The 15,731-nt window shown below is 40.2% G+C and overlaps 1 protein-coding gene across 10 annotated transcripts in view; it reads left to right on the top strand.

The window, feature by feature from the left end:
• Positions 1–15,731, top strand: part of LOC139265886 (semaphorin-6A-like) — a 174,577-nt gene that overhangs the window by 144,748 nt on the left and 14,098 nt on the right. For 5 of the 10 annotated variants that reach the window (XM_070883444.1, XM_070883491.1, XM_070883435.1 and 2 more), the window contains 8 exons: positions 4,512–4,667; positions 5,912–6,085; positions 7,449–7,589; positions 7,800–7,877; positions 8,822–8,880; positions 10,737–10,757; positions 10,952–10,996; positions 12,981–13,142. In XM_070883444.1, the coding sequence (XP_070739545.1) occupies positions 4,512–4,667; positions 5,912–6,085; positions 7,449–7,589; positions 7,800–7,877; positions 8,822–8,880; positions 10,737–10,757; positions 10,952–10,996; positions 12,981–13,142 (836 nt within the window). Of the gene's footprint in view, positions 1–4,511; positions 4,668–5,911; positions 6,086–7,448; positions 7,590–7,799; positions 7,938–8,821; positions 8,881–10,736; positions 10,758–10,951; positions 10,997–12,980; positions 13,143–15,731 lie in introns of those variants that run through there. The other 5 variants (XM_070883464.1, XM_070883481.1, XM_070883472.1 and 2 more) reach the window with 5 other exon arrangements.

A 15,731-nucleotide genomic window follows, 5' to 3' on the forward strand; every position in this document is an offset into this window, starting at 1 on the left:
TTATTCCTACTCTTTGCTTCCTGTCTGCCAACCAGTTCTCTATCCATGTCAATACATTACCCCCAATACCATGTGCTTTAATTTTGCACATTAATCTCTTGTGTGGGACCTTGTCAAAAGCCTTTTGAAAGTCTAAATACACCACATCCACTGGCTCCCCCTTGTCCACTCTACTAGTTACCTCCTCAAAAAATTCTAAAAGATCTGTCAAGCATGATTTCCCTTTCATATCTCCATGCTGACTTGGACGGATCCTGTCACTGATTTCCAAATGCGCTGCTATTACATCTTTTAATAATTGATTCCAACATTTTCCCCACCACCAATGTCAGGCTGAGTGGTCTATAATTCTCTGTTTTCTCTCCCTCCTTTTTTAAAAAGTGGTGTTACATTAGCTACCCTTCAATCCATAGGAACTGATCCAGAATCTATAGAATGTTGGAAAATGACCACCAATGCATCCACTATTTCTAGGGCCACTTCCTTAAGTACTCTGGAATGCAGACTATCAGACCCTGGGGATTTATCAACTTTCAATCCCATCAATTTTCCTAACACAATTTACTGACTAATAAGGATTTCCTTTAGTTCCTCCTTCTCGCTAGACCCTCGGTCCCCTAGTATTTCCGGGAGGTTATTTGTGTCTTCCTTAGTGAAGACAGAAACAAAGTATTTGTTCAATTAGTGTGCCATTTCTTTGTTCCCTGATTCACCTGATTCTGACTGTAAGGGACCTACATTTGTCTTCACTAATCTTTTTCTCTTCACATATATGTAGAAGCTTTTGCAGTCAGTTTTTATGTTCCCTGCAAGCTTACACTCATATTTTATTTTTTCCTCCCCTAATTAAACCCTTTATCCTCCTCTGCTGATATCTAAATTTCTCCCAGTCCTCAGGTTTGCTGCTTTTCCTGGCCAATTTATATGCCTCTTCCTTGCATTTAACACGATCTCTAATTTCCCTTATAAGCCACGGTTGAGCCACCTTCCCCATTTTATTTTTACGCCAGACAGGGATGTACAATTGTTAACGTTCATCCATGTGATCTTTAAATGTCTGCCATTGTCTATCCACCATCAACCCTTTAATTATCATTTGCCAGTTTATCCTAGCCAAATCACATCTCATACCGTCAAAGTTACCTTTCTTTAAGTTCAGGACCCTAGTCTCTGAATTAACTATTACACTCTCCATCTTAATGAAGAATTCTACCATATTATGGTCACTTTTCCCCAAGGGGCCTCGCACAACAAGATTGCTAATTAATCCTCTCTCATTACACAACACCCAGTCGAGGATGGCCAGCTCTCTAGTTGGTTCCTCAACATATTAGTCTAGAAAACCATCCCTTATACAATCCAGGAAATTCTCCTCCACCATATTGCTACCAGTTTGTTTAACCCAATCTATATGTAGATTAAAGTCACCCATGATGACTGCTGTACCTTTATTGCATGCACCCCTAATTTCCTGTTTGATACCATCCCCAACCTCACTATGACTGTTTGGTGGTCTGTACACAACTCCCGCTAGCATTTTCTGCCCTTTGGTGTTCCCTTCAGTCATATTGCTCCCTTCCCAGCTGAGCCTCTCCAGTCCCTGAGTGTGTGCTGGTCCCGGTCCGCTGTGTCCCCCGAGTGCGTGCATTCCCGGTCCGCTGTAGCCCTGAGTGAGTACCAGTCAGTGCGCTCCCTCCCCCGCCAAGCCTCTCTGGTCCCAAGTGAGTGCCGGTCCCGGACCGCTCTGCTTCCTGCCCCTAGCCCAGGCCGAATGGCCTCCAATTTACTTACCTGCGCCTATTTTTTAACTCTCCACAAGGGTTTTCTTGAGAGGCTACATACGCTGGCCAAAGCAGAAATGGAGTAACTATCAGCTGGCCAACGTTCACTAAATGGCCAGAATTGGCATAGGTGGCTGGTGGATGAAAAAAAACGTAACTAAATGAGTTACGCTGGTGCAAATTGATTGGAGAAACTGCAGATTTTTAAGTTAGGCCAGAAAAAGTTCCAAAAAAGCGGCTCAAATCACTGGGGAAAATTGAGCCCTTAGTACCTCAGCTATTCCCTCTGCCTCTATAAGATCTCATTTTTGGCCCATAATTAGCACCACTCATTCTTTTGACTATCCATTATGTTTATAAAAGACTAAGGGGGAAAAAATAATGCAGCGAGTTGTTGCAATTTGGAATGCATTGCCTGAAATGGTGATGGAAGCAGATTCCATAATAACTTTTAAAAGGGAATTGGATAAATACTTGAAGTGAAAACCTTTGATGTGCTATGGGGAAAGAGCAGGGGAGCGGAATTAGTTGGCTAGCTCTTTCAAAGACACAGGCACGATGGGCCGTATGGCTTGTGCTGTATCATTCGATGATTCTATGATAGTTAATTTTATCTGGGTTCTTTTTCCATTAGACATCTGCACTTTATCGGAACGGTAGCATACTGGTGATGTTACTGGACTAGTAATCTAGAAGTCTGGACTAATTATCCAGAGACACAAATTCAAATCACACCATGGCAGCTGGGGAATTTAAATTCAGTTAATTACATTTTTAAAATCTGGAATATAAAGCTAGAATCAATAATGCAACTACCAGATTGCCGTAAAAACCTATCTGGTTCACTAAAGTCCTTGAGGGAAGGAAATCTGCTGTTCTTACTTGGTCTATATGTGACTGCGAACCCACAGCAATGTGGTTAACTCTGATCTTTGAGCCTTGAAACAAAATGAATTCAAATTGTGTATAAAATGTTTTGTTGTTTCCACTTGACATCACTGCCTTTTAGCTGAGATAGGTCAGACTCTAGGCTCAATGACCACTGATAATTCTGCTCCATGGACTATTGATGGGAAGTGTGTTGCTTTGGGACAGAACTTAGCTCTTCCATTTTGCCTTCTGCTTGAAATGATGTTTTTAGCTGTTGTGCAGCACTGTATCTGCTGACAGCTGAAAATTGTCGAACCCTGGCGCACACGAGAGAATGGGAGCTAAAACAAGGGTTCATTCCAGGTGCACTACGCTACCACCAGATGCCAAGTAACCCCTACCATTACATCTGTAACAGTATAAAGAAAAGAAAGAACATGCATTTATATAGTGCCTTTCACAATGTTCCAAGGTGCTTTTCAGCTATAAAGTACTTTAAGTGTAGTCACTGTTGTAATATAGGAGACACAGCAACCAATTTTTGCACAGCAAAATCCCACAAAGAGTAATGTGATAAATGACCAGATAATTTGTTTTTTGAGTGATGTTGGTTGAGGGATAAATATTGGCCAGGGCACCATTGAATAAACAACAGAAAAAGATTTCCTATAAACATGCCAGACCAACATTTTGAGGGAATTTTAGCATTTTGACCATATAAAATATATTAGCTAATATATCAGAAGTACAACCCCTAAATATAGGTAATTAGGCTGTAAAAATACGCTGTGGAAAACGTATGTACAAATACTCAGTATATTTGTCTGAATTTCCTCACTCTGCTGTTTTAGCAGAAGTGTTAACCTATTTAACTTAAAACAGGTTAATGTCTTCTGTTGAAGCGTATAAGATTATGAGGAGGCTTGACACGGTGGATACAGAGAGAATGTGAAGCGTATAAGATTATGAGGAGGCTTGACACGGTGGATACAGAGAGAATGTTTCCACTGATAGGGGAGACTAGAACTAGGGGGCATAATCTTAGAATAAGGGGCCGCCCATTTAAAACTGAGATGAGGAGGAATTTCTTCTCTCAGAGGGTTGTGGATCTGTGGAATTCGCTGCCTGAGAGAGCTGTGGAAGCTGGGATATTGAATAAATTTAAGACAGAAATAGACAGTTTCTTAACTGATAAGGGATTAAAGGGTTATGGGGAGCGGGCAGGGAAATGGACCTGAGTCCATGATTGGATCAGCCATGATCGTATTAAATGGCGGAGCAGACTCGAGGGGTCGTATGGCCTACTCCTGCTCCTATTTCTTATGTTCTTATGATTACTACAGTTGCATAAGTGTGCACTAGTGTCCCACAGTATTTATCAAGCAATTAGTCCCTTTTCAGCTTCATATATAAAATAGGACTCTAATTATGATTCACAATGGGAATAATTAAGTTTATTTGATAAATAATTTACAGTAGAAATGGGGACATGGATAAACATTTTAAAAAGAAAATAGTGTACATAGTGGATGGAAGTTCTGTGATTGTTCATGAGAAAATCCCTGGGTTGTACGTTTTTTATAGCACAGCCACCCTTGTGTGGATTAGCTGAGCAGTTGGTAGGGATCCAAATGCTGTAGAAGAAAGCAGTTTTCAAGTCCCATTGAAAAATTAAAGCACCCAAAGGAAGCGCATGAATAGTTTAGTGGGCAAGACGCTCTTGTTTAACTTCTTTTACCACCTCATCTTAGAATGCCACCATAATCCTCAAAAATTTTTCCAAGCACCAAATTTACAAAGCTGGTGCTTCTGGCTGCTTTTTCCCTCTTTAACAATCTTCATCTTTGTTCTCTTGCACAGGCCTGGCTGTTGTGCAGGTTCAGTATTACTGGAAAGATATGGGACCTCCAACAGATTCCCGGATGATACCCTCAACTTCATTAAAACGCATCCTCTCCTGGATGAAGCTGTACCTTCAATTGACAATAGGCCGTGGTTTTTGAGGACGATGGTCAGGTTGGTGGTCCCCTTTATTCGGTCTTAACTTAAAGTGCCACCATCCCTTTTTATTGGCTTGTTCTGGCATTATTCCCAAAGAAAATTAAACCAGTTTCAGTGCTTGAGAAGAATTTTATTTTGTCTGCAGTTTTTTTTGGATGATTTCTTTCAATATTATGTATATTTTATTAAATAGCCAATGCACGGCAGGAACCATTGTGCATACTTATTGAAATAGAATGGCTCGCTAATATGTTTTCTGTTTTTATGGTTTAATCACAACCAGCAAAGATACTTTCTAAAGTGTTTGCAATGAGATTTGATATGGATTACGGTGATGCCATGCAATCAAAAAAGAAATGACACCTTTCAAAGCAAACATAGTAAAACTACAGGTGCTGGAAGTCTGAAATTCAAAAACAGAAAATGCTGAAAACAGCATCTAAAAGAAAAAGGGGTTAACCTTCCGAAGGGCATATTTGAGACATTAACTTATCCTTCTCGTTTCAGGATCTGATTGACCTGGTATACATTTCTGGCATTTTCATTTTTTTTCAAAAGTGGTTCTTTTGTTCTGGCTGGGAGCACAGATACTTGTTTCAATTGGCTTGTGTGAACTCCTGTTCATTGGTAGCAGTGTGGTTGCTGGGGAAATGTTTGTTTAGTGCGTGACTTTCTGTAGCAATTGGGTGAAGGCAGCACAGCTGTTAAGAGTTTAACAGTGAGTGCACTGTTATGCCCATATATAGAGAAAGAACAGTTCTATAAAAATCATACTTCATGGGTTGAATAATGCAGCCCTTGGTATAGATGCATTTAGCATTTTTAAAGAATAGCTTTTTTTAAAAGCTCAGTTGATCTGCCAGTGTAGGTAAACAAAGGGGAGCTTGTCTGTTTCTTGAAGCAGTCTGCATATTACTGTTGAATGGGAACTAACTGGTTAAAGGAGTGAACTTGATAGTTTACATATAAGCAAAAGCCTTCTGTTACATTGTGAAGAAACCCATTACATTTTGCTTTTACCATTGAGAGCTTGCTGCCGCTTCTCCTTTTTCCAATGCATCCTGGGCAGGACAGCATTCCTTTGGTTTGCTTTTGTTCTATTTCCATGCAATAAAATAAATGTTCTTTTGAGATGATACTGAAATGTAAATTTTTTTTTTAATTGTTCCTTCATAATGTTCTGCATGATCAGATTTACAATATAGTTGAGTTTTATAATAAACTAAATTAAACCTGCTCATTTGCTTCTTTTTTAATAGGTACCGATTGACCAAAATTGCCGTGGACAATGCTGCAGGTCCCTACCAGAATTACACTGTGGTGTTTCTGGGGTCAGAAAAAGGAATTGTCTTAAAGTTTCTGGCCAAAGCAAACACGGGATTCATCAATGACAGCATCTTCCTGGAAGAGATTAATATCTACAATGTAGAAAAGTAGGTGCATCAGTTCACAGCTGCGATTTAAGCAGAAAGATTCTTCAGGCCCAATTTTAAAACCCCACGCCCGACAAGAACAGGCCGGGCGGGACAGTTAAAATCGGGGCCACGTGTTACTCACCTTGCTGCACTTGCGCTGTGCACCATTTTTACAGGCGAAGTTTGGGCAGCATCTGAAGCCATCTCTGCAGGCCAGTGAGGGACTCGTAAATATCAGGGACCTATTATGTTAATAGGACCCCGAAGCAATTTTAACAAGCAGCAGTGCCTCATCAGCAAAACCTTGCAAAGCAGGAGTGGGCTGAGAAGCTATTTTTTTTTAAAGTTTACGTTTCCTTGTGGACTGGGAGGAACCTGGGCTTCCCCCCCACTCCCCTGACTTCAATCGCTACTGGACCCTCCCGGCCCCAAGCACATCTACCTGACTCCCGGGGACCATTCCCGCTCATCCTGAGCAGCACCCTGATATCTCATTCCTGCCCACTGGCCAAGGGACTGATTCCTGCCAGCATCATGCAGCAGACGCACTAGCAGGATGGGGATGAGGCCCGGAGGTAAAATGTTTCGGGCCTCAATCCAGAGGGGCCATGCAAACGTGGCGCTCGCCCCGCCACCCCCTTGTTGAATTCATGCCCCGTGTTAAAAGCAAGGCTTTGGTCTTTGAATCAAAATAGGATAGATGATCACATCAGTACTAAATTGCATTAGACAGAGATTGTTTTATTAATTAAAACAGGAAATCAAACATTACTATACCTTAACTGTTGCATCAAATTGAGTGAAATGTCTTGAAGTTTTATGCATAATTTCCTCAATAGCTTAGTGGGTGAATGCACTGCCTGGTGTGGTACTCAGCCATTTAGATGAGTAAGATGCCAAGTTTGGTTTCTGATCTATGCTAAGGTAACTGATCCCAGTCGAGACCATGGATTACAGTTGACCTCAGCAATCTTTGGACTTGGCAGGTGAACATCAGCCAAGAGTCCCGCTTCTGGTGTATGTGTGTGGATATTGGGTGAAGACAGGATCAGGCTTAGCTGTTATTCCCCCTGAGGTTGAATAGTCAGTGACACTCATTATCCAGGCAAATATGTGAATGAATAATCCCTTAGGGTAGGGAACTGGAGAGCCACTGACACCCATGGACATGTAACCACGCACAGCTGAGTGCTTTCAGGAGAGAAGGGGAGAAAATTGTTGCAAATCAAGTTTTTAATTCTACAGATAAACGTATGTGGTAAGTGCTGCTTGAATGCTTGTAACACGTTGCCCTCATTAGAGCAGTGCTGCTTCAGAGATATTTTGTACAAAAGTAGATTGGTGTAACTCTCCTAATGTAAATTTTGCCCTTCTGTGTTAGGTGCAGTGTTGATGGTGTGGAAGACAGAAGAATTGTGGGTATGCAGCTCGATAAGCCCAGCAACTCTCTCTTTGTGGCATTCTCCACTTGTGTTGTGAGGGTGCCTCTTGCTCGATGTGAACGTTATAGCAAGTGCAAAAAGTGAGTTGAGGGTGTTCCACCGGCACACGTGTATATTAAAAATTGCTTTTCAAAAGTGTTTTGCAGACCATTAACTTTTGAAGCAGCAAGAAGGTTAGGTAAAATAAATCATAGTGAAGTGATTTGGGGTGGAGGTTGGCAGTATTTCACTTCTGTGATTTACATGGATGATGTCCAGGATATGCATTTGAAGCTTTTTTTTTTCCCCAGGACTTGTGTTGCATCTCGAGACCCTTATTGTGGTTGGCTGAAGGAGGGATCTTGTGCGCAGCTGTCACCAGCAACTACGTAAGTGGTCCCCTTTAAATAAAGAAGAAGAGGTGAGCAGAGAAGTTAAAGTAACAGTGAGGGTGACCAAATAAGCTCAAGGGCTGAGCCTTTCTGGCAAATGTTCACTGTCGAAGTGAATACTGTGAAATTGTTTGTTGCATATTCCCCAGAGTTCTCTTGGAGCGTTGAATGCCATCTGCTAATAGCAGGCAAATTGGCTGGTTGCCCTCTTTTATTCTAATTGAACACTCACTTCTTGGTGGTCTTGAGATTAGAACTCAAACTGAAAAGGTGGTGATTTTGATAAAATTATAGAATACATTTGTTGATCATAATACAGAGCAATAAAAAAACATGTTTTTGTGGGTGCGTAGCCTTTTCCCCCAAGTTTTTCTTTATCTTCTCAGGTTTCCTCAGGCTATACAGCAGCAGCAGGGCAGGCAAAATATTCTGCCAGGTCATAGCACTGTTGCTGCTGAAACAGTCAATACGAGGTGGTCTGGTGGCAATTTGCTGCCTGATTTTTACATCAACCAGTGGGGAAGAACAAAGCTGTGTGGTAAATGTTGAAACAGTGAGGTGCAGCAGCAATCGAACATTTTAATGCATCTGCTAGCTGACCCAATTTCAGAGGTCAGATGTAGGAAGTCGTGAAGGTCCATTCACAAGCAAGGATCCTAACTGTTGTCCCCTATCTCTTCGACCCCCACCGCCCTCCCTCCCGCCCCAACCCCTTCTCTAGCCTAGAAGCTAGGAGAATAGTTGTACTCTTACCTCCGCCTAATCTGAGATTAGCTATCCAGCGATTCGCCCCTGTGATTTTTTGGTCTGTGTGTGCTCCATGCTGGACACTGTCAATCCCAACTGAACCATCAGCTGAGTTCTACATGTCAGAGCTTCACGTGCTAATATGTATCATTTTACTGTTCGTAACCATTTAGATGTGTCTCTCTCTAACATAGATCAGCATTTGAGCAAGACATCGAGCATGGCAACACAGATGGTCTGGGAGACTGCCAGAGTAAGCAATCCTGTATTTTTGTTGGGTTAAAATACGTTTTTGATGTCCTAGCAGCAATATTATTTCAAAAGGATAGTGTTTATACTACACGTCATTTCTAACGGTACGGAAGTGCAATAAGAGAAATATATTGACGTGCAAGTTGAAATCTTTGAAGATCAATGGCTCACTCATCAACACAAGCCTTGTAATTGGCACTTGCCACATTATTATAGGGTGCCAAGTACACATTGAATTGCTGGCTTTGCAATCCAATGGACAACACAGGAAAGTGTATTGTTAATTCTGAATAAGAGCACTCCCTCAAGGGAGTGCAATATCATGCACTTTGGCAGAAAAAAAATCAAAGAACAAGTTATTATTTAAATGGAGAAAGATTGCAAAGTGCTGCAATACAGCGGGACCTGGGGCTACTTGTGCATGAAACACAAAAGGATAGTATGCAGGTACAGCAAGTGATCAGGAAGGCCAATGGAATCTTGGCCTTTATTGCAAAGGGGATGGAGTATAAAAGCAGGGAAGTCTTGCTACAGCTATACAGGGTATTGGTGAAGCCAAACCTGGAATACTGCATGCAGTTTTGGTTTCCATATTTACAAAAGGATATACTTGCTTTGGAGGCAATTCAGAGAAGGTTCATTAGGTTGATTCCGGGGATGAGGGGGTTGATTTATGAGGAAAGATTGGACTTCTACTCATTGGAATTCAGAAGAGGGTGCTTGACAAGGTGGATGCAGAGAGGATGTTTCCACTGATGGGGGAGACTAGAACTAGAGAGCATGATCTTAGAACAAGTGGCCACCCATTTAAAACAGAGATGAGGAGAAATTTCTTCTCTCAGGGGGTTGTAAATTTGTGGAATTCGCTGCCTCAGAGAGCTGTGGAAACTGGGACATTGAATAAATTTAAGACAGAAATAGACAGTTTCTTAAACGATAAGGGGATAAGGGGTTATGGGGAGCGGGCAGGGAAGTGGAGCTGAGTCCATGATCAGATCAGCCATGATCTTAATGAATGGCGGAGCAGGCTCGAGGGGCCGTATGGCCTACTCCTGTTCCTATTTCTTAAGTTCTTATTATAATTTTCTGCAATTTATTAAACATTTGTCTGGATGATAAACTTAAGAGTAACAGTGAAATACACAACGGCAATAAGTGCAGAAATAATGTTAATCTTTCCCATAATTGTAAATATTAAGTCAAATTAAAGGAGATTCTTTGGGAATATCTTCAATATAAATATCTTTATATAAATATTCAGAAAAAGTGATTAAAATCTAATAGCAAATGGGAGATAATTTTTACCACTTTTTCTAAATATCTAGGTATTGAGGAGTACTTGATACTGTATAGGAATAATTCCTATGCAATCCATTCTTATATAATCCTCAGACTCTGATTATTGTCTAACCAGATGCTGGTATGTAGATAAAGGATTAACATTTACAATAATGAGAGTGAAAATAGATGACAAAATCTTATAGATTTTACAAAAAGATTATTATTAATATTATTCACTTAGCTGAATGGCTCCTGTTGAAATGAATGGGGTTAATGCGATATCTGTAAGGCATGTTATATATGGAGTAGACTGTACAGGCAATGCATTCAGTACAATGGTGTCGCCTCTTGCCTTTTGCTAGTTCTGAATTGATATATTCCCTGTTGCTTTTGAAATGCCTCTTGTAACACAATACTATTTATAATTTGCTTTGAAAATTATATCTAATTATTCCATAGCTTTTTATTTGTAAAAGAATCCTTACAAATTGTTACCAAATTATGTAACCCTTATTATGTAAGTTTATTGTGTCGAAATTACCATTTTGACACCTTTTCCTTTCCCCTGTTTTGCAGACTCCTTTGTGGCACTGAATGGTAAGCCTGCTGTGATTCTATTGTTCGCTTAATTGGTGCCATAAACATTCAGTTAATGATGCACCTTTCCCAACTCCTAACTGCATTTTAACATTGGTATTCGCATTCAAGATGTTTTATTACTGTTATTCTTTATTCCCCTTCCTTCTTTTGAAGCACCTTTTTTTTCATTTCCACCGTTGTTTTCTTCTTAGACTTTTCAACCACTCCACATGAAATGTCTCGTGATACAATACATGGTCAGTGTGTTTTTTAACCCAATTTTATTGACTTTACTCTACTCTAGTATGCACTTATTTTAATCTTAAAATCAATCCATCTACGAATTTAGCTGCTCTTTACCTGGTTTCTTTGTCTGTCTTTCGTATTTAATATTCAACATTTCTAATTAGCATTTTGTAGATACTAGCATGATACAAGGTCCAAGGTTTTGCTGATTAGAGCAATAGTAGTGCCTAATCATAGTGTCTGTACTTGATTGAAGATAAACAGGACTGTCTTGTCTAGCGGGCTGCATACACCTGCATATGATATCCTGCATTCTACAATGTTGGACCCTTCCTTGTGTCTGACTGCATTCTCAAATTTTGGATAAGATTTGCGCCTCAAACAGAGATTTGTCTAAGTAAAAATTTAACACAAAGAAAGTCCTGGGAAAGGTCTTATCTGTGGATTGTTCCAGAAATTAGCGGAAGAATAAGAAGTGAAGACATGAGTTTAGTTTCTCTGTCCAGTAGAGATTGAGATATATTAAGCTTCATTATCCCTCCCTTGTCCAATCGTTTTCTTTCTTTTTCCTCTCCTGCCTCTCCTGAAAGCACAGATTCTTGCTCGACGATGATTCCAGCTCAAGTGCTCATTCTTCATGTGTGAGTCTAGACGGTTGGCAGCCGATTCATTCATGGAGAACAGCAAAGACAATCCAATGCTGTCCTCCCCTGACATTCACACACATTATACTGTCTAAGAGGAGCTACTGACTAGTTATCAGGAGCCAGTATCCTGCCTTCTTTTCATTCATCTTCTGCCCTTCCCAACCCAATGGCAATAAGGAAAATTGTAGCACCCCGATTTAATCTACATTAACTGAGCATAGGACAAGGACTGTACCTGGGCTGCCCTGATCTGTAGGGCTCAATACCGCATTTGCCCATTGAGGAAGTTCAGAGCTTAACAATTTCAGTATGTCATGGCTTTCTTACCTATTCTGTTGATTTTTGGAGCATCCTTTAGATTGCATACAAGTTTCTGTGTTGATGCAAATTCAGCAGGTTGTATTTCTTAAGTCTCCCTGTTGTGAATATCTCGGGCTTTCTGAACCTTTTATTTTGTATAATTGGAGGGGGTGAAAAGGGATGGAGAGAAGATAACTATGGACAAATTCTCATATAATGTTGGAGAAACTCTGGGGGGAATGTTGAGCAACAATGTTAAAGGCAGGTTAACGTTAATAGATAACCATATTGCCCTTGACCTCAAGTAATAGTTTTATGCTGTGACAATGCAACATTTCTGCATGCTTAAATGTTTTATTGTGCAATTAATCATTTCAGATAATTATAGCGTGCTCGTATTAAGACATTTCAAACAATTGTCTTTTAACCACAATGTGCAGTTTTCCCAGCCATTTATTTCCATGAGAATAGTTTTCCTCTGTAAAATGAGGCATTAACAGTGCAAGCTGTTCCCTCCTCACCCCCCGCCCCCCTGATTTTTTTCCTTGTAATATAAACGCACCCTCGGGTTGCACTAATAATGTCAGCTGCTAAAGCAATACTTCCTGTCACAATTGATGGTGAGTAATGAAATGTTCCTGTCAGAGCAATCTTTCAGCCTGTAGCGTCAAGCAAAATAAATCCCTTTTAATGATTAGGTCCTGCAGACTGAGGGACGATCCTGTGGCAAAATCATAGTTAACAATCCTTAAGGTAGCCACCCGATAGTCTCTCAAAGAGAACTTTTATTGCTGTCATAGTTACTCAGAACTCCTGTCACACAGATGCACTGTGCCAGACGCTGGGTATAAGTTGTCACTCTTGCCTACGTATCTCATTGCAGATTCAATGTGAAAGGGAAAAAGATTGAGTTTATTTAATGTAAAATTAAATGACAGTTGAGTTGTACTACAGCAGATGTTTCTTTTTTCTCCTGACTTAACAAAAAGTTCAGATTCTTAGTCTGAGTAGAATAGAATGACCTTGACTGTGTTTACAATAACGACAGGCCACTTCAGTTCTGCCTTTTCCACTACCACCCCTCCTACAGCAATTAAGGAGGGTTATGATGCCCAAGGGCGGATTCTGGATCGGAAGAATGTTGTTGCATCCTCAGAAAACATAGACCCGTACATGGCCAACCCTCCACACAATCACCATGATACCAACGGTAAGGCCTTGGAAGCACTTATTTCCTGTGGTGGGGGTAAACAGCAGTGTAGCTGCTTCCAGCTGGATATAACCAATTGGCATCTCATTAAAAAAATATATATATAGGGATTTAATTGGTTCTTGGTGTCACTCCCAAATATCTGAACCAGACAGTTCATGCATAAGATAGTTTATTTTCAAGAATAGTATTTTATACATCATTTTCTTATGAGCAAAGCACATCTAATATTTCATCCATTTTTTCCTTTTATTAAACCTGCTGTATTCATAGTCTGACATTTTTATTCAACTATAAAAACATTTTAAAGGGTAGTGTAAGTTTATTGAACGATTTTAAAATATTTTAAAAAATTTGTTCCTAGTTTCCTGCCACCACACCTCTACCCAAAAGTACTAAATTTACAGCTGAGTGCAAGTGATTTGTTTCTAGCCTGTTGGGCCTGCATGTGGACCTTGGGTGAGAACATGATCAGGGCTGCTGTGTGCTGCCCTTCATGGATTATTAGCTTACAATGTCTTAGCTTATAGATGAAGAGTGGCCACTTGGGCTGCACCTCAGCAAGATTACCTTCAGTGGGGGTAGAAACAAAAGAAAATTTGCACAAAAAATGTAACTTCATTATGAATGGAGACAAAAGTTGACCCACAGACAGGCTTTACTGGTAACTGGCCCGAGTCCAACTTGATTTCCTTTCAAAGCTTTGTGTTCACTTGGTTTTAATTCTCGTTATGCTCAGTTGTGATTATTACAGAGAATGGCAGTGACCCAAGAGCCTTATTAGCACCTAACAAGGTCATTTTAATTTTTTGGTGCACTGTGGGGCATCATTATGATTAGTACTGACAGAGCTGGAAGCAGTTTACCTCGTTGTGAACAACAATGGTAGCAGAGGGTACTGCATGGATCTGACATTCTGGTGTGTGGGTGTGCTTTTTAATACACTAAATTATCTGTAAAGCTTGGTTTCGACTGTATTTTATGGTTTTATTGGAAAATAGGTTGGTTTGTTTGTTTATTTTTTCGTTTATTTTTTATGGTTATTGTGGTGTGATTTTTCTGTTGGTACTTGAGAATTCAGTTCAGTTTATTTTGCACAATGCCGCATGGAGTTCTTCCGTGTTAGAACTTCACGTTTCTTACTTTGCTGACTTGCTTCCCATCACTATTTTTTAAAAGAATAAACACGTGTGATGTGGCTGTATCCACTGTTGTGTCTGCGCCTCTGCTGGTTTGCTAAATACTGCTCTTTTTAACCATTTGCTTTCTATGTTACGCGCTGGCTCGTTGGAGATGTCACACCCACATGATCAGCTTCCTTTGAGTTGCACTTTAAAAAAAATTATTCCCGTTGTTGCAGGATTTATGGAATGACCTGACAGGCCAATTCATGTGGGCGAGACATTGTGTGTGTGCAGCAGTTTCTGATATTAAATATACTCTGGAACATTTTCAAAGCGGCTACAAAAATAAAAATTGCTTTTATTTATTCAAATACAACCATATTGGCTGGACATTTTTACTTCTATTAAAAAAAATCTTTCAGAGTATACTTCTTTCTGCTGTATTTTTGTGTGGTAAGCTAACTGTATGACTCACCTTAGCAGAAAATGAATTTAACCCTCCAGTCTAACCTTCCCTTCTGCTGCCATTGTATTGAGGACCTCCCCCCCTCCCCCCACCCCCCCCCCCACCCCCCACCCCACTGAACATTTCATCTCCTTGTATGAAATGATCCAAGGCCTTACAGTATGTAGTATGATTCATTACTAATAACAGAAATAGAGGAAAGAACAATCACTCAGCAGTACTGTAGAACATAAACTAGCTCTCCTTTTTTTCCCCTTTCAGGAGTTGACCCTTCCCTCTTTCCTCCTTGTGCTGTATGTCTGCATGTCCTTGTGACCCTTGTTTAGTAGTTTCTGATATCTTTCAATTGCCTGAGTCAAGGATAGCCCTTCTTCTCTGCTCCCCCTTATCTCAGCTGCCAGATGTCTGGAGCCGGTACAGTCTCTGTCTCGATGATATGAATATTATAGTTCATACAGGCAATAGCTTAGAATTGTTGGTTTGGCAGATTAACTCTTACGCTTTTACACTTGCAATTTTTATTTATGTGTCTCTTCATAATCATAAAGTATTGAACACGTAGGTTTCCAGATAAAGTTCCCAACTGCAAAGTACAGGTATCACGATATTTTCATCTTATTTTGTCTTGAATTCTGTCACATCTGCATTCGGGACTGCATTGCTAAGCCATCTGTACTTAATTATTCAGGCAGACGTGAGAAACTGTTTTTTGCCACAGACGTTGCTTCATCTTGTGCCTGATGTTAATATCTCCTCACTGATTAGGAGGCTGGTGAAAAGAGAGGCTGAAGTCTGGGCAAAGATTAAAACCTCTGGCCTCAAGATTGAGGGCTGTGCTCTTACAAACAAACGTCTAGTGTACAGTTTACAGTTTGGGTTGCTGCTGTACGATAGAAATGTGTTTTTGCAGGCACTTTGCCAAAATTTGTTTTCCCTTTCTTATGTTGTATTCAGCAAACTGTAAAATACAAGGTTTTTGTAGTCTATTTAGGCTTTTTT

This window comes from Pristiophorus japonicus, chromosome 1, assembly GCF_044704955.1.
Source record: "Pristiophorus japonicus isolate sPriJap1 chromosome 1, sPriJap1.hap1, whole genome shotgun sequence".
NCBI lineage: Eukaryota > Metazoa > Chordata > Chondrichthyes > Pristiophoridae > Pristiophorus > Pristiophorus japonicus.